The sequence below is a fragment of the Ovis canadensis genome, chromosome 8 (genome assembly GCF_042477335.2).
Source record: "Ovis canadensis isolate MfBH-ARS-UI-01 breed Bighorn chromosome 8, ARS-UI_OviCan_v2, whole genome shotgun sequence".
In the NCBI taxonomy this organism is placed as follows: Eukaryota; Metazoa; Chordata; class Mammalia; order Artiodactyla; family Bovidae; genus Ovis; species Ovis canadensis.
Genome location: NC_091252.1, coordinates 69,510,287 through 69,529,213, shown reverse-complemented (window position 1 = coordinate 69,529,213; position 18,927 = coordinate 69,510,287). Strand labels below are relative to the sequence as shown.

Genomic DNA, 18,927 nt, shown 5'->3' with positions numbered 1-18,927 from the left:
AAAGAGACGAACCCACTCCTGATAACCAGATAGCAGAGGCTTCCATTCTGACTCAGATCAGATCATCATCTGCAGGGGGAGAGTTTAGTACTGGGGAGGGAGAAAAAGAAAGGAGAATGAGAGCAATCTTTTCTTCTCTCGAAATCTCTCCCATTCCTACCACCAATTCAGCAGCTGGGTTTAAGCTGAAAGACCAGAAGGTCAGTCACTCAATATTTCTGATTCTCAAACCTGGCTGAACATGAACAACACCAAGAACTTATTTCTTTTTTTTAATACCAAATTCCACAGCATTAAAATATCACTAGGAGTAAAACCTATACAATTTACAGGGGTTGGGTTTCATTTTATAAAAGGTGATATGAAGCATCTTGTATAATAACCTCACTCTACTGTTAAACCTAAGACTATATTGTCTTTAGCTTCATTTAACTGTGCTGAATCAAAAATTTGTTCTTAAGTATACACACACACACCCTAAGGTAACTAACTGGGTCATCCTGGTTTGCCTGGACTCTACTGGCTTTAGCTTTGAAAGTTCCAAGTCACAGGAAACTCCTGGGTCCCCGGAAAACAGGGACAGTAGGTCAATCTAGCTCACACGTGCACGCATGCACGCACACACACACACACATATTCTTACACAGATGGACACAAACTTTTAAGTAATGCCCGGTGTGTCAGAACAAAGTACAGATAGACAGTAGCCCTCTCATGAAGCATCGCCACTAAGATGACGTCATCATTCACTCAGGTACATGGTCACACTTACAGACCTCAGATGCCACTGGGATCAAAAGACAGGCAGTGAATGGCATGAGTGACGTGTCATCATGCTGAGTACCACCCGTTTCACCAGAGCCCATGCTACTAATATTTAAGTTCAATAACCAGCATTTAAAAAAACTACTCTGAAGCCCCTGCTTCTCTATAGCCTTTTGTCTACTTTTGTAAAAACTCAGGCATTTTTTGAGGAATAACCTCTACTATTTGACGAATTTTTTAATGGTCTTTGTAATTTTTTGCTAAATTTTTCCTGCAATGATACCAGGTGAAATTAAATAATAATATATAAAGACATTAGACAATGGTCATATCTGCCTATAAATTAAAAACTCGATTATCATGTCATTTAAATGAAACACTAATAGAAAACAAACTAACTTGGAACGACATCTATATATCAGAACACACATTACTCTGAATTTTAAAATTGAACTCATTTCAGAATCATTTCCAGAACCATATTATTATAACAAATATACTGTCCTTTGTTGCCTAATGGGAACATAAGATTCTAAGATCTAGTCATGATCATACAAGCAAATAATACACACATGGTAAGTATACATCTCCTCATTTGTGACATCACTAATTGTCTGTGGGCAGAACAGCTGGGATGGAACTGACGGTACTGTGGGAGTGGGGAGTGAAGGGAGAACCTCCCACTGACTCCCACTGCACACGCTGAAGGACTAGTATCACAAAGACACTACTAATAAATTAGGAGGAAAGGCTATATAAGTCCTTTCCCATTGAGAAATCTGAATTTTAGAATGGGTGCCACCAACCTCGTGCATCCCTCCCTGGGCAAAGTGAAAGTCGCTCAATTATGTCCGACTCTTTGCGACTCCATGGACTATACAGTCCATGGAATTCTCCAGGCCAGAATACTGGAGTGGGCAGCCTTTCCCTTCTCCAGGGGATCTTCCCAACCCAGGGATCAAACCCAGGTGTCCCGCATTGCAGGTGGATTCTTTATCAGCTAAGCCACAAGGAAGCCCTGCAAAGACCTTAGCAAAATAAGGAAATCCCTTCAGGACTGTGGTTGCCATCCTCAAAGTGAACAATAGGCATGCAAGTGATATGCTTCACTTTTCATACTTCTGGCATTCAACCCCACATGCACCATCCAAGTACCTCTGGAATAAAACCCAATAAAGGAGGTGTGTAAAACTGTTTCGACAATAAAAAAACACTTTGCACAATTTCAATGCCCTCATCTTTCTATCATTGTCTTTACAAGTAGACAATCAAGGAAGACCTCAAAATATGATATCATTAAGCAGAAACAGTATACATTTCCAAAGGCATGTTTTATGATCTTGAAAAAAGATTCAAAATTTGACTAAAAATATGTTTAACAAAAACTTGCTTTTTACAATATATCCCTTCCAGTATGATTTTGAGTCGTCTTACCACAACATTTTTCAGTAAAACTGAGATTGAATTACGACTTACGGATTGCTCATTTAAATCCTGGGAGTCTTCCATGTGGTTTTCTTACTTCTCCTGCCACCCCCCAAGTAGAAGCAGCTTCCTCCAATTAAAAATGGACAATCTGAAACAAAACAATGAAAACAAAGTGGAAAAATGAAAATGTTATCTTTTAAAATTATTTGTAAAATTACTAAAACTTTGATTCATGTGATAATCTGTAGAGACATTATTTTTCAAGAACAAAATTTCTTAGTATTGTTCCCATATCTGATAGAAATGATGACCTTGAAAATCACATCATAGTAATACTGAGATAAGTAAACAGCTACTTAGGCATTCTGCAGATAAACAAAAGTATCTGAGGACACCTTCAGAGACCCAGGGTGGAGTAAACACCCAGTGTGCTATTTTGCTGAGAGAGGTCTGTCATTAAGCAATTGACAGATTAAAAATTAAAAGTCCGTGTTTTGTGTTAGTTGCTCAGTTGTATCCAACTCTTTGAGACCCCATGAACTGTCGCCTGCCAGGCTCCTCTGTCCATGGGATTCTCCAAGCAATAATACTGGAGTGGGTTGCCATTTCCTTCTCCAAAAGTCTGCATTAACCATTCATTTTCTAAAGAATATAATATTGAAAAAATATAATGTGTATTTTAATATGACAGCTATATACTACAGGAAAATTTGTCTTAATTGCCAGATGATCAAATTCTGTTCTAAAAAATATGTGATAAAATGCATGCACAAGTTTTTAAAAAGAATGAAAATAAGACTATTATGATAAAAAGGTGGTACAGAAATATATAAGAAGGAAAATTGGTCAGTAAACTACTCAAAAAATGTTCATCTTTACTTGATGCAATACATTAAAAACTTTCCAGGCAAACTGAAGTCTAAATATACTCTAAGAAAAACAGGCATATATATTTTAAATTCCCATATAGAGAAGACTTGTATAATAGAAGCAATGGAATATAACACACAAAAAGCCAAACACCTCCTTGAGTTCCACCCCCAACACACACAACCACAATTAAAAGATACATGAAAATATAGAAGTATCTCTGCAAATATCAAACATAATAAGCTAATGTCCTTGACATAATAAAGAGCTCTTACAATCTAAACAGAAAAGCATGTGCACTCCTACAGAAAAATGGTCAATCACAACAAAACAATGTTCAAGCTCACTAATCTATGAAATTAGTAATGATACATTTCTAGCCCTTCATAGTCTAATTCTAAAATAAAATTAAAAGAATATGAGTTTATAAAAAGATCTCTATAAAAAAAGTGTTCATTACAGGCATAAACACAGATATAAATTATTAAACTTACATTTCAAGGAATATTTAGAGACATCAAAAGTTTTCCAAGATATCACTTAAGTGGAAAATAAATATTCCAGTCTACAGAAACAATATGTTCCCAACTCACTTTACAGAACATTCAACATATTGGAGGGGTTTTACTTGGTTTTAAGTATTCCCTACTACAACTAGAGAGACGTGGTTTTAGTTTCTTTTCTTTTTTGCCCTGCAGTACAGTCTTTAATAAACCAGTTACTTTCTTTATTAGAACATAAGATGTTTTAAAATGTACATTGTTTTACATATACACAAACACAGAGACACAAAGATTCTTTTCTAAAATTTTCTCTAATTTAAATTTTTAAATTTTTAGAAGTCATAAAATGGGAATGGCAACTTATATGTAAGTATTGTGACAGTCTCAGTAAGAAACTGATTACAAATACTCCAAAACCAGAAAGGTGCCATTTTTAAAGAAAAGCACTATTTTAAAGGGCATTTAAGGTGGGGATGAGGAAGCGTAGATATTAACACACTGAAAGGTGTTACAGTATACATCTGAATTTAGGAAGATAGGTAGGCAGGGAGTTCTAGATTTAAAGATGTCACTCTTTGTGTTGGAGGTGACTCTGAGAAATGGTGATGGGAAAAAGCCCAGCTTTTTGCTTTTCACCTTGCATCTTCGTCTTTCTTCTCCCACTCTCCCCCATCTCCTTACAGACCCTGGCATCACATCTGGTTGTCCTGCTTCTTGCTGATCTCTGGCTTGCTCCTCCCATCCAAGTGGATCTCCTGATCCTTGGCCCCATCACTCTGGCCCACCCTTGCCTTGGATAAGGTGCACAACTTAGGAAATGTGGCCACTAGTCCAACTGATGTTGAACTGCTAGGATTCTACACCTGCCAGCATCATGAGCCCTCCTCTCTCCTGCAGGAAGAAACTGTGATGGATTACTTCCTTTACAGCTATTTTCTCCCTACTACCTGGACAATAAATTAGCCAAGCACTCTCTTAAAGGGGGAATCTGATGTTCCTTTTCATCTAATAGATGGGTAAGATGAATGGCAAAAATACTGCACCAGAGTATCAAGGGAAGAAACACTAAATTCAGCTATGTAAAAACAAAAACAAAACTTTTTATTTCTGAATAGAGAAAAATAGCCCACAAAATAAAAAGATACAAGAGATTACGAAAAATATCTTCAATAAATACTACAAAGATGACTTTAAAAACAAAAATATTGCTAAGACAAGGTTTAAGGAACTATTAAATGACTAAGCAAAGATATGAAAAATCATTATTTAAAATGTAAGTAATAAATCAATATTTGAAAAAGTATGCACTTTCACAGTTGCCAAAATATGCAAACTTAAGCAACAAGTATACAGTTTGGATTCCTATGCATATCTTTGATAACTAACCATTTTAAATATTAATACTCAGTGTCAGAAAGGATACAGTGAAAATGGTGTCCTCATTCAACTGCCACTGATAATGCCAAGTTTTCTAATATTTTTAGAAAGCCGTCTGTCACTGCGTTTTAAAATATGTCTAAATTCTTTTACCCAATGTATCAACTTTCCTAGGGAGTAAACTATTTCCTTCCAAAAGTGACAAGGTATTCACTACAGTGGCATTCATGATAAAAAAAAATTAGATGTAGTTTCATCTTTGCAGGCATCAATTAAACAAATTATGGTCAATAAATTTAATATAAATGCAAAACCCCAAAGTGCAATTATAAAAATGACATGAAAAGCAAAAAATACTGATTATATAGTAAGTAAAAAAAATCGGAACACAAAATTTTAGCTATGCTAATACTAATGTAAGTTTAGCGTGCATTTGGGTATTAGTTAAAAAGAAACATTAAAAATATACATAATTTGATAAAGAATTATGTCTTTGTCTTCACATATTTTGATTATTGTTAATTTTATTGCCTGTTTGCAATAAATTATAGTTTATTTTTTTTCCACCGTAATACAGGAAGACAGAATAAGTAAAACCAAATGATGCTAAAATGATTTCCCAAGATCGGTGAACAATGAATGGGAATTTTCCAAGTAGTAGACTCTATCTTCAAATGAACTCTGTGTCTTTCTCTAGGAAATAAATTTCAAAACCAGAGTAATTTCGTTAAGGCAAGTATTCTTAATCCTATTTATTAGTGTCATCTACAGCACCTATCTCAGTGTCTGGCAAGCATTACGTGGTTAACAAATACTGACTGGCTGAATGACAAAATTAATGGATGAAATCATACATAATGTATTTGACAATGCAAACAAAAAGTGTAAACAGCCATATATCTTAATTTTGAAAATTCTATCTCAAATATGTGGCTATTTTAAGAAAAATGCTGTGCTTTTCAGGTAGAATATTGTTAACTTTTCAAAAAATTTAATATTGAGATTAGCTCACCAGGTATTTTCCTTTTTGCTTGACACAGTACCTGGTGGACTAATCTCAATATTAAATTTTCGGCTTCCCTGGTGGCTCCGATGGTAAAGAATCTGCGACCAACGCAGGAGACCTGGGTTTGATCCCTGTGTTTGGAAGATCCCCTGAAGGAAATGGCAATCCACTCCAGTATTCTTGCCTGGAAAATTCCATGGTGAGAGGAGCCTGGCAGGCTACAGTCCACAGGGTCACAAAGAGTCAGCCACAACTGAGCAACTGAGCACACATACACAACAATAAAATACTTATTATAAGACGACTATTTTAATCAAATGTAGCCTATTATTTATTTACAACATAGTATGTCATTTTAGTTTCCTAAAGTTGCTGTTATAAAGTACTAAGATTAGGTGGCTTGAACAACAGAAATCTATTCTCTCATAGTTCTGACAGTACGAGGTCCTAAATTAACACACTGGAAGATTCATGCCGTCTCTGGAGGCTCTAGAAAGGAATCATTCTTTGTCTCTTCCTAATTTCTGGTGTTTGCCAGTAATCCTTAGCATCCCCTGCCTTGTAGATGCATCTTAGTGTGGCCATCACACAATATTCTCCTGCTTATCTCTCCAAAGAACTTCTTCTGTATGTGCATCTCTCTGTCCAAATTTCCCTATTCTTACAAGTACACCAGCCACTGGACTAGAACCCACTCTAATCTGGTCAAATCTCACTTTAACTCGATTACATCTACAAAGACCCTATTTCCAAATAAGGTAGCATTCCTAAGTGAGGGGGTTAGAACTTAAACCTATCCTTTGGGAAAAACAATTCAACCCAAAACACATGTACAATGATCACACTAAAATAATATTAAGATGTGATCAAGGTTTAAATGTAGAAGATTAAAGGCAGGAGGAGAAGGGGATCACAGACGATAATATGGTTGGATGGCATCACAAACTCGATGGACATGAGTTTGAGCAAGCTCCAGGAATTGGTGATGGACAGGGAAGCCTGGCGTTCTGCAGTTCATAGGTCTCAAAGAGTCTAACACAACTGAGCAATTTAACTGAAAACATAGTATTTCCAGAAAAGATACACAAGAATTAAATTAAGGATATTGATCACTAGGAAAGAACTGATCATATTCTAGAAGGATCACCATCTCTGGGCACTGGTGCTAACTCAAGTGAAATTAAACATTAAGACAGCCAGAAAACTGTTGAAGACTAAGAGAATAAAGCAAAGACTAGCCTTTTTCTGTTAACCACCGCTTCAGAATCTACTTAATGTTCCAGTTGGGGAGTTATTTGCATCAATGTTCCATGTTACAACATAATACTTTGCTTTATATTTCCTTAAAATTGAGATTGTTACTTAGTTTAACTGTTTTACGGTAACATGAATTTATTTCTTTGCCAAACACTCTAAAGTACTAAAATATTATGAGCCCAGTGATTTTATATGACTGGACCAAGTAAAACTACCTGGGCTAATTGCAGACACAGTATTATTTTACATCATAATTTTGCAATGGTTGTTATGCTAAGTCCTTTAACATTTAGTATTCACAAATACATGAGAAAAAGACAAGAACATTCTTTAAATCAAATAAGAGAAGTATTACCTCATAATAAAGATATAAAATTAAGGAATAACAGTAACCTCATGCTGTTTTATGAGGCAATAATTTAGTTCCAAGCTCTATTTCAAGGCCATTCTCCCCAAAATGGTAAATTTCGAACAGAAATCACAGCGACCTCACTCATTCTATATTAGATTATTTCTTCTGAACTTAGGTTTTCAACATACAGAAAATTGATCATATCCTTTTCTTGAACTCTGCCCTAGACATAAGGTGGAAACTCCTGTCCCATGGAAAATCAGAATAAAAAAATCATCAAATCATCTAATTTAAACATATAATGAGATTATATGCCAAATATTAAAAACATCTCTCAGAAACGGCATGAGATACTTAGACTTAGAAATGGCACAGAAAGGACACTGTGCTTTCAAGAAAGAGAAGATGCTGAAAGAAGTAGGAAGAGCTTGTGGAGTCTGTGTGATGTAACCCTAATCCTCTGTCTTTCTAAGCAAACCACCAATAAAAACTAGACTATCCAGGCATGCTTTCCCTTGCGGGGGTGTGTGTGTATGTGTGTGTGTGCTCAGTCATGTCCGACTCTTCGAGACCCCATGGACTGTAGCCCATCAGGCTCCTCTGTTCATGGAATTCTTCAGGCAGGAATATTGCAGTGGGTTGCCATTTATTCCTCCAGGGGATCTTCCTGACCCAGGGACAGAACCTGAGTCTCATCAGTCACCTTCATTGCAGGCAGATTCTTTACCACTCGCACCAACTGGGAAGCCCTTACTCTGGCTGAAGGCAAATTTGAAGGGTGAAGGGGTGCTCCCTGTTTCAGAGCTGGCATGGAACTAAGACAGAAGCTGCAGGCGGTAGGGTGGGGGGGCTATTCTGCTGGACTATATATACAGATGGCAAGGCCTCCCACTGATCATTAAAGCTTAACATCTGTCACTGACTCCTTGTCACTCCTCTCCACATTCAATAAATGACTTAGCAATACCTCATGGAGTTCATTCAAATCCTTCCATGTTTCTCTCCTCACAGATACTATAGTAGTTCAAGCCATCACCTTCCCTACATTGAAGCAGCAGCTTCCTAAGGGCCCTCCATCCTGCTCCCTGAACCTCATTTTTCACGGCATAGTCAGAGTGATAGCTTTAAAATAAAGATCTGATTATGTTTTCTTCAAACAGTCCGGAGCTTTGCCCCTTCCTCAGTCTAAACCATTCTTTCATTGGTGCTACTGCAGCTCTGGCAGTACCTCACTCTGCCAAAATGGCCCATAACAGGTGACCAGAAGTCAGCTGCTTTTGTTCCCTGGGGCAATGGACCAGAGTAGAAATTTAGGGAGAGCTCCATCTTCCTTCTCCCTGCGGTCCAGGCTTTATTCCACAGTCCTTGGCATCCCTTCATCCTATCACTACCATCACACTGCTCTGTGGCCAAAGCTTGGGAACTCCACCAGGAGTCTCCTATGAGGGTGCATGCACAGTAGAGGCTATGTTTGCTTCTGCAGTGCAAAGGAAAAAGAAGAAGGAAAGAGACTACATTCCCCCACCCATCTTCCAAATGCCTAGTATGCGTGCCTATCTGCTAAATTGCTTAGTCATGTCCAGCTGTTTTTGCGACCCTATTAACTATAGCCCACCAGGCTCCTCTGTCCATGAGATTCTCCAAGAATACTGGAGTGGGTTGCCATGCCCTTCTCTAGGGTATCTTACCCTCAAAGGAATCGAACCCACTTCTCTTGCATTAGCAAGCAGGTTCTTTACCACTAGTGCTACCTGGGAAGCCCAAATGTCTAGTACATTCTTAAGGTAAGATATAAAGATTGCACCCCACCCAAACTCTTGTTCTAGCTCCTGTGAAGATTCTGCAGTGGAGATGGAAGCGTGTGGATAGTTCTGTCCATAACCTCTGGCACAGCCCCCATTCTACTCTAGGTGGGGGCTTCAGAGGATTTATTACACATGAAAAGTCTTCTGGACCAAGGCAAGGTGTCTGGCATTCCATTATATTCTATCATTTAGAACAGCTAATCTATTGTTTGACTTGCAGATTATCAAATTGCAAATGAATTTTCAAAAACATTTGTGTGTAAAATTAAGGTTTGCTTGCATGAGGGTACTTATCACCTATTGTTGTTGTTTAGTCTCTAAGTGATGTCCGATGCTTTTGCAACCCCATGGACTGTTTCCTGTCAGGTTCCTCTGTCCATGGGATTTCCCAGGCAAGAATACTGGAGTAGGTTGCCATTTCCTCCTCCAGGGGATCTTCCAAGAATTGAACCCACGAGTCCTACATTGCAGACAGATTCTTTACTGCTGAGCCACCAGGGAAGCCCATATACATCTCTGAAAACCACACTGACCCGTATTCATCTTACAACACATTAAGTCCCCCAGGACCTTCCCAGTGACATCAAATTACTTCAGTCTAATGACTCGTCACTATCCCTTCCAATGGCTTAGGATGTAGGCCCAAGAAAGTACCAGGCTACTCCTCCATCAGTGGCAAAATCTCTAGCATATAAAACTTGGGAGCTTTTTATTGCCATGAGTAAAAAGCTAATCTGCTAGGGAGAGACAGAAAGGAGCTGACCCAGAAAGAGAAGCAAAAACGGGAGACGGCAAGAAAGTCCTGGCAGAATTCAAGTCCCTGGATCCTGTTACTCTTGAAGCCTCACTGTCTCTCTGCTCTTCCTGCTCCATCGTTGCTCAGTGCTTCGTTGGATTCCATGAGCAATCCTCATAATCTCCAGTTAAATTCTCTCCTTTACTAAGAGATTGTCTCACATAAGAATAAAACATAATAAAGAAGAATAAAACAAGTTTTATTCCCACTGCATTCCTGAGTTACTATAGCTGGGATCAACTGTCAAGAATGACACTGCCTTTACATCCTCTGCACCAAGTTCCCCTCATTGCCCTCCAAATTTCATTAATGGGTCTCTGAAGCTGGGTCAGGCACTGGCTCGTTCCAGCTGCTCAGGAAGCATGCCAGAGAGGGAAGCCAACAGCACAAAGAACACCTAGCTCCAATTCTATGGCCAACTGTTCAGAAAGGTAAGATGGGCATTCTGTGACCATGCACATGACTCTTGTCCCTGCTTGTACAAAAGGAAAACAGAAAAGGTGTCCAATAAACAGATCAAGGTGAACAGTAATGTCTGACTTCAATCTCCTTAAATGAAGTCAAGCTAAAAAGTAGATGCTGAGCTATTTTTGAACTGTTTACAAGATAGGGCATGGATTTTGCAAAATGGTCCATTTAACACAAAATGTTTAAAAATAATGAGGTTAATTTCTCATGCTAAAAAATGATAACAAGCCAAATTTCATGATAATTATGCTTTCCCAGCTGGCACTAGTGGTAAAGAACTCCACTGCCAATGCAGGAGATGCAAGAGACAAGGGTTCAATCCCTGGGTAAGGAAGATACCCTGGAGGAGGACATAGTAACCCACTTCAGTATGCTTGCCTGGAGAATCCCATGGACAGAGGAGCCTAGCAGGCTATAGTTCTTAGGGATACACAGAGCAGACACGACTGAAGCGAATGAGCACGCACACATGCATCTGGGTCCTTAGTGATATACAGATTCATTTGATAGCAGCCATCTTCCTGAAATTATAAATTACCATCACTTGATTTTTGACAGTAAGGGCCAGCCGAGATTATATTTTGTTTGTGTTTGCTAATTGTTGATGGTTGGCTAGTCAACTTAGAAAACACAGATATAATTGAAACCAGCTAGTCTCACAGAAACATCTCGAAGAATTCTGAGCTTGGCAACTTTTATTACACCTACATATTCTGTAACCTACTTTCCTTCTCATGCACCCCTCGTTGTTCTTCCCATACTACACTTTCACAGACTGTGGAGCTTTCTGCATTAACTGTAATAGTTCACTGAACTATGTAGCCTGACAGAAAAGAACTATTGGAGCCTTTCTGAATAAACTATCTGCTCTTCTCTCCTCTTGAGACCCTAGAAGTCTAAAAAATGTCTCTCTGGAGGAAATAGAAATGCAGTGACTCCTAGTAAAGACAGGGGCTTCCGAGGTGGCTCACTGCATAAACAATCCACTTGCAAAGCAGGAGAGGCAGGTTTGCTGCCTGGGTTGGAAAGATCCCCTGGAGGAGGGCATGGCAACCCACTCCAGTATTCTTGCCTGGAGAATCCCATGGACAGAGGACCCTGTACAGTTCATGAAGCTGTAAAAGACTAAACAACAACATCAACAAAGTAAAGACTTTAGGAATAAAACAAGTCTATATGTGAGTCGCTGCTTTCCTACTGGATAACTATGGCCTTGAGATCTTTCATAAATACCTTTGAATATCATCCTCTTCATCCATCACATAGGAACAATAATAATACCTATATTATATTTTGTTAGGATTAAATAAAATCACATATTTCAAAAATGTAAGCCATTTACTAATGACAGACTGGAAGAAAATGTCTGCTTTTTTATTCATTCTTCATATAATTAATTACAATATTTTGTTTTTTCTATACAGTAGAATTGTACTTATGTGATTTCCATGAAAATAATTTTTAACTCTGTTCGACTAAGAATATTATACTAATCAGTTATTTTCAGGAACTGCATTAACTATCTATATATAGGCAGTTAGTAGCCCAAGTCACCAGTCTTGGACCAATTTTCTGAACTCACACTAGATTGTAAAAATGAACAATTTCTGACATTTTGATTTACCTATTTTGAGTTTGCCATTCTACATACCAAAGAAGTTGTGGTTGGTTTCTTTAGCACTGAGACTGATGTTTACAGTAACAGAATTATAGATGAGTACATGAAAGAGAACACATTTTCAGAAAAGAAAGCATGAGCAAGGAATGGCATTCAGTGTTAACACAATACTGAGAAGTTCTGAATTGGCAAAAGCAAGAGTAAAATGCTAAATACTAGTGAATACATACACTTTGTTATTACTGCTTTGATACCTTTGAAACACAAAAAATGAATGCTAAATGTGATATAACTGCAACAATACATCTACCTCCAATTTATGAAAAATAGGGACCAGTGACTGCAGTTAAGGGACAGGCAACTTGAAGGCTGTTGTGATAATCTAAATAAGAAATCAGGAGAACCTGGACTGATAATGGCGACTGAAAGAAGCCTAGAGAAAAGATGTATATGTGGGATTACATGAAAGACAAATCTTTATAAGGCAAACGCAACTGATATGTAACCAGTAAGACAAAACATAATTATCAGGTGTCACACCTGATTCTGGAGAAACTGGAGATATGAAAAAGTTGGGCAGAAAATTTTTTCTGCTCTGCTTGCATATAACTGTTTTGCTGACCTTATGCTCATTTATAAAGATGGGCAGAAAACAACAGCAAGAGGTAATACAGGAAGGAAGAAGTCTGAGAAGTTCGTCTCTTTTACTGAAAGCAAGCTAGGACAACTCATCCTGTCATCTAACTCAACGAGGAAGTCTGTCAGGTGAAAGAGCCTTTGGGAAGAGAGTAAGAGAAAATAATTGAGATAAATCAAACCTCAGCCTCACACAAATGTAATTCTAAATAGTCACTGCATTGCTAGCATGGAAACCGCAATCCAAAATATTAAAATCAAGATTGAGCCAGAGATCTGAATTCCCTAGGCTCCAGGGAAGCAAATGAAAAACTGATCCACAGGGCATAAAGGATTCTGAAATAAAAATTCATCAAAAGTGATAAGCTACACCAGGAAACAAAACACCACAGAGAAAATAGATGCAACAACAGGAGATTTAGAACCCCAAAATTTGAGATTAATGATAATCGGAAAGATCTCATACATATAGTAAGTATGCTTAAAATAATTAAAGAAGAAATAGAAACAAAACTGAAGGACCCACGAATCGCAAAAAATAAACACACACATTTGGAAAAGAACCTTAAAAGTGTTTTTAAAAATATATCCATTGAAATTTCAAATGAGAAATGAATGAAATAAACAGCTGATTAGATTCAGCTAAGGAAACAATTTGTAAAGTAGAAGATAAAACTCGGGAAATACCCCACCCCCATGAAAGAAAGAAAGAAAAACAAAAACAATAGCAGCAACACAAACCTGTCTTTTCCGCTACAGTTTTCTGTCTTAACCAACTTCAAAGAAATGGAGGCGTGACACCTGAAAATCATGTTTTTTATTTTGCGAGTAGGGGATCCAATATATAACAAAGTAAATATGAGAGATATAAAATAGAGCAGTAAATTTGACTTCCCTAAATACAAGTTTCATGCTAGAACAAGTTTCATGTCTATAGAGAATAACAGTTAAGAATTTAGTTAAATGTAATGTTCTTTACCTTCCTAAAATTTGTGACACGTAAATAGAATTTTATTTACCCAGATTTTTTAATCAAGGCATCCAAGAAAGGTTTTTTCCCAAGAAAGTTTGAATATCTCCTTTTCTCCCAAATTTCCCTATAGCATCAGAGTTTTTAAAGCATCCACTGACTTTGTAACTGCATTAACGAAAGAATCACATTTACAAAATCTGCCATTTAGCATCTAGTAATCCAAAGAATTTCCTAAAGGTCAAAGCTGAAAGAATTCATAAAATAATCTCAAATAAATTTTAGGTTGCAGTTCAATTCCATGCTTTGCTTCCCTAAAGTATGACTTTAAAGGCAAACTTAGAGAGACAGAGACTATGAATGAAATTCATAGCATCTTACTTCTTTGTCTTGGGATCATAAGGGGTATAGAAGTAAGTGGGGTTTATTGAAAGACTGATCATATGAGTTTGTAGACACAATACTTGAAGCTTCTTAGATTCAGTGAATAGAACCATCTACTTCTCTTCTTTCCATTCTTCTTTACCTATTAGTCTTAAAAATCTACTTTTCAAAACTTCTACTCTGGTCTGCTCATAGAGCAGAAATTGAATCCTGCTTTTATATGTGTGGCAGATACATAGATATTAGATATTAAGAAATATCTTAATATTCTTGAGATACTAGAGTAAGTATCTTATATACTAGATATTAAAAAGTGCAATCATTTATGTCACCCCTAGATATTTTTTCCTCAAGTTAAGTACCCCTAGTTAATATGACCACATCTTTAATAAGACAGTCCTTGTTTCCCAATAGGAAGTAAGACGGAATTCAGTCAGCCACAAAAGCATAACTGCCTAAGAAATGCATTAAATGGAAGGTGGATATGAAATAGGTCAGTGTACATCATTATTTTCAAACCATTCAATTACAAATTGACATTAAATTAATATCAATCAGTATGATGTGTCTGTGCTCAGTTGCTCAATTGTGTACAACTCTTTATGACCTTATGGACTGTAGACCACCAGGCTTCCCTGTCCACGGAATTTTCCAGGCAAGAATACTGGAGCAGTTGCCACTTCCTCCTCCAGAGATCTTCCCGACCCAGGGATCAAACCCATGTCTCTTACATCTCCTGCATTGGCAGGCAGACTCTTTACCACTAGTGCTACCTAGGAAGCCCCCAGGTCATCATGAATGTATATCAAATATCACATTCATACCCAGCCCCCCCCCCCAAAAAAGGGAAAGAAATCCAAATAGATGAAATGGAAATTAGTAACAATAAATTTTCAAAGCTATAAGTATGCTCCTTTGAGAAAGACCCGAGGGGTTTTGTTTGTTTGCTGGTTCATTTAACACTGAATTATTTCTTTAGAAAAATTTAAAAAGAAAAAAAAAGACTAATCTTTAAACTGCAGAAAAGTTTCCTTTGTTTAGGTCTTGGCCATGCCTGGGTCTGTTCAGTCCCCAGGGCTCCAAGGGCTCTTGGGGCTCAGGACTACCTTGGTAAAGAACATGGGAAGAGCTGGTGAGCCATAAAGCTGGAGCCAAGTCTGAGTCCTAAGTCTCAGGACTGCAAGAAAAGGACAAGAAAACAAACCAACCAAAAATGTGTTGAGCAAACACTCTGGAGAAGAGGTGGAGGGTAGACGGCAGCCCTATATTCCTTGGATTCTCTGTTACAGTGTGCTGTGCTGGGGGAAGATGCAATACGCTGCTGATGTGAAGCTACTTGTGGTGTTAGCTGTTCCATCAAGAAGTGAGGTCTGACTCAGAGAAATACTATTTGCTTTTTAAATATGACTCTTAAAGCATGGAGAAAAAAAAATGAAGCAGGTGAAGCAAGTTTGGGAAAACACTGGTTAAACTAGTTAAGAAAAAGATCACAATGAAAAAGAATTTAAAATATGAAACTTGAAACTCAGGAAGATGAGAGAGGAGCAGAATAACCGGCCCCCTCTTGATTAAAGTAAATATAAAGATACTGTTGTTAGAGATGTGGACGCTGGTCTTTTCTGTACTTTTGATAGGTGGTGTGGTTTCTCCTGGTTGTTACTCTGTTCCATATCTACCTGGGGCTTCAGCCAAGTTCTTGTTGAAACACTCAAACTCTATTAGGTCCTGAAGAAGCTAATTGAGTTGCTATGCAGTGTCTATGCTTCAGGCTCTTATAGACTCTGCTGTGGCCTGAATAAAGATAATTCCACTTAGCTTTTAATGTCTTAATCTTTTCTTTTTTTTTTTCATGTTCATGAAAAAGAAAAAAATACAATGAGTTTTTTTTTAAGAAAATATCTACGATATATAAATTCAAATTATTTATAGTCCCTACATTAAGACTATATCTTGCAAAACAGTTTCCTGTATAATGTATGAATGAATGAGCAAATAAGTAAATAGTGAAACACTCTTAAGGCACATGTCAAGAAATAAATAAGTTTAATTTCATGAAGTTTCAGACTGAATCAGGCAAACAGAATCATAGATTTCCATGTCTGCCATGACTCAGTGTATAGCTTTGGGAAAACCTTGTAATTTCTCCATACTTCAGTTTCTCACCCTATAAAAGGAGTATATGGCTTGAAATTTAATTCCCTCACAGCAGTGTGAGTTTTCATTCAACATTTATAAAAGACTTTTTAACTTCCCTGATTAATAGGCAAAATACTGTGGTAGCTGTATAATCCACTTTCCAAAATGTATGAAGGTAACTGGTCAAATCTGATGTAAAATAATACTTGAGTTGAGAAATAAATATCAGTCATATTTATAACTTTGCCATTCCATTTTCTAAGTAATAAAAAATTACTTCTAACAGAAAAGGTATCAAATTAATATTCAAGCCAGTTGAAGTGTTATCATCACAGGCTTACCTACATTTGGGAGAAGGGGAGTTGTTTTGTTTTTCCAGACTGTCCCGCGTGTTTATATGGTAAAGTCAGGAATGTTGGGCATGGTTTTGAAGGCCTCTAGCGTATTCGATGGTTTCTGGCATTCTAATGCACTCTACTCTTATAACCATAAAAGTACTCTTGAGTGCTTCTGGAAATATATAACAAATCCTTAATCAATTTAAGAGTGTTTTAACTGCATACATGAAATTTCTTGGGAGGAAAATGTTAGCTATTCTACACACATATAGTACTTAAGTTAGCAAGAGAGTTCTTTCTCAAAGGCACAGAGCAGTTTCCCCATAGTAATATAATTTTCAGTTTTATGTGCCTAAGTCCTATTGAATCCCTTAAAATAACAGGAAATTCTGCAGGAAAAAAAAAATCACAAAAATTGATAGCAATATTTATCCAACACTGGGAGGAATCAGTTAACTATTATTCTGAGTTGGATTACTCTCTTAAGGTACTAGATACCATTAAAGGTTAGTCAGACTCTTAATTAACCAGAAATTATAAGACTGAATATTCTGGATATAGAACTTTCTACACATAAGACTTTCACAGGAAAAGCAACTGACTAACAAACTTCACTTTAAACTCCAGGTGTCATAATAATTTAGCTAGGACTTGAATAGCAATTTTCTGAATTTTGATGCTTTCACTTTAATTTTCATATTAGATTGTGACATTCCACAGATTTACAAATCAAAACATCGATAAGATACAGCTGATAGTTTGACACATGGTAATATTTAATAATACATTCAATATGGAGTGATTTCATTTATCATAATACAATGTCTAAGCCTTTCATCTACATGTTTAAATGCTCTAGTAATATATGTAAGGTGCTTACAACTGTGCCTGGCACATAGTTGGCTCTTAACAGAATGAAAATATACCATGCCTCATAAGTTCTCAACAATAACAGAGCTTCTCTGAACAATTCTTATAAATATTTTATGGTGCTAAGTAAAAACATGTCATGAATATTATACACACAGAGTTTTTTTCCTCCTACCAAGTGGTTTAAGAACTATGAATACATATATTAATAATCATTCATGTAAGGAATGGAAAAGGAAATGGCAACCCATACCGGTATTCCTGTCTGGAGAATCCCATGGACAGAGGAGCCTGGCAGGCTACAGTCTGTGGGGTTGCAAGATTGGACACAACTGAGCAACTAAGCATGCGTGTGCACGTAAGGAGTAGTGACCACCCTTAAGCAAGATATTAACTACATATAACATAGATTTGTTACATAGGTGGATAACAGAATATTGCTCTTATCAGTGAATTCTTCCATTTAGTGTGTGAGTCTCAAGGAATTTACTGCTATAAGCCATCTTATTAACCAAAGCACAAATACAACATTCAACTTAGCATATAATATTGCCTTTGTCTTTATGAGAAAGATGTCCTCATAAGGATACATGGTTTTATGACCCTCTTTATACTCTGGCACCATTTATGCAAAACGCACATGCTCTTTCATCTATTAATCCTACATCTGAAGTTTTATCTATGGGAATTTGGGGCAGATATACAAAACGATACATAAGCTCCATGACTGCAACACTTTATAATAGTAAAAATCTTCAAGCAACCTAAAAATATATCAAGAAGAGATTAATTAAAGTATAAAACATATTCATACATTAAACAGAAGTACCCCAAACCACATGCACTAATATCAAAAACTATTCAAAACACAGCAAATCAAAGGCAAGTTTTAAGACAACCAATAATCTATTTTGGCTTAAAAATGTAAAATAAAAATAAAGCACAACCCCATATACTTCTTACATTTCCAAGTGTATAGAAAAAAATGCCCGAAAGGAAGTATACCAATGTACAACCATTTGTCCTCATTTGTGGGATGTGGAAGAGATACATAAAGTAAGGGACACCCAATTTTTGTGTTAAATATATCTGTTATTTTTTTAGGTTATTGAAGTACAGTTGATTTGCAATACTGTGTTAGTTTCAGGTACAGAGCAAAGTGATTTGGAGATATATAAATTTATGCATATATAGATATACTTTTCAGATGCTTTTCTTTCATAGTTTATTATAAGATATTAATATAGTTTCCTGTGCTACACTGTAAATCCTTTTTGTTCATCTAGCTTATATAAATATACCTGTATTTTAAAACTTTTTAGTAAAGTATAACATACACACAGTAAAA

At 36.8% G+C, this 18,927-nt stretch overlaps 1 protein-coding gene across 15 annotated transcripts in view; it reads right to left on the bottom strand.

Moving 5' to 3' along the window:
- The window catches only part of EYA4 (EYA transcriptional coactivator and phosphatase 4), a 363,823-nt gene that overhangs the window by 284,419 nt on the left and 60,477 nt on the right, over positions 1 to 18,927 (bottom strand). For all 15 annotated transcript variants that reach the window (XM_069598451.1, XM_069598448.1, XM_069598456.1 and 12 more), the window contains one exon: positions 2,242 to 2,341. In XM_069598451.1, the coding sequence (XP_069454552.1) occupies positions 2,242 to 2,274 (33 nt within the window). In that variant the 5' untranslated portion in view covers positions 2,275 to 2,341. The remainder of the gene's footprint in view (positions 1 to 2,241; positions 2,342 to 18,927) is intronic.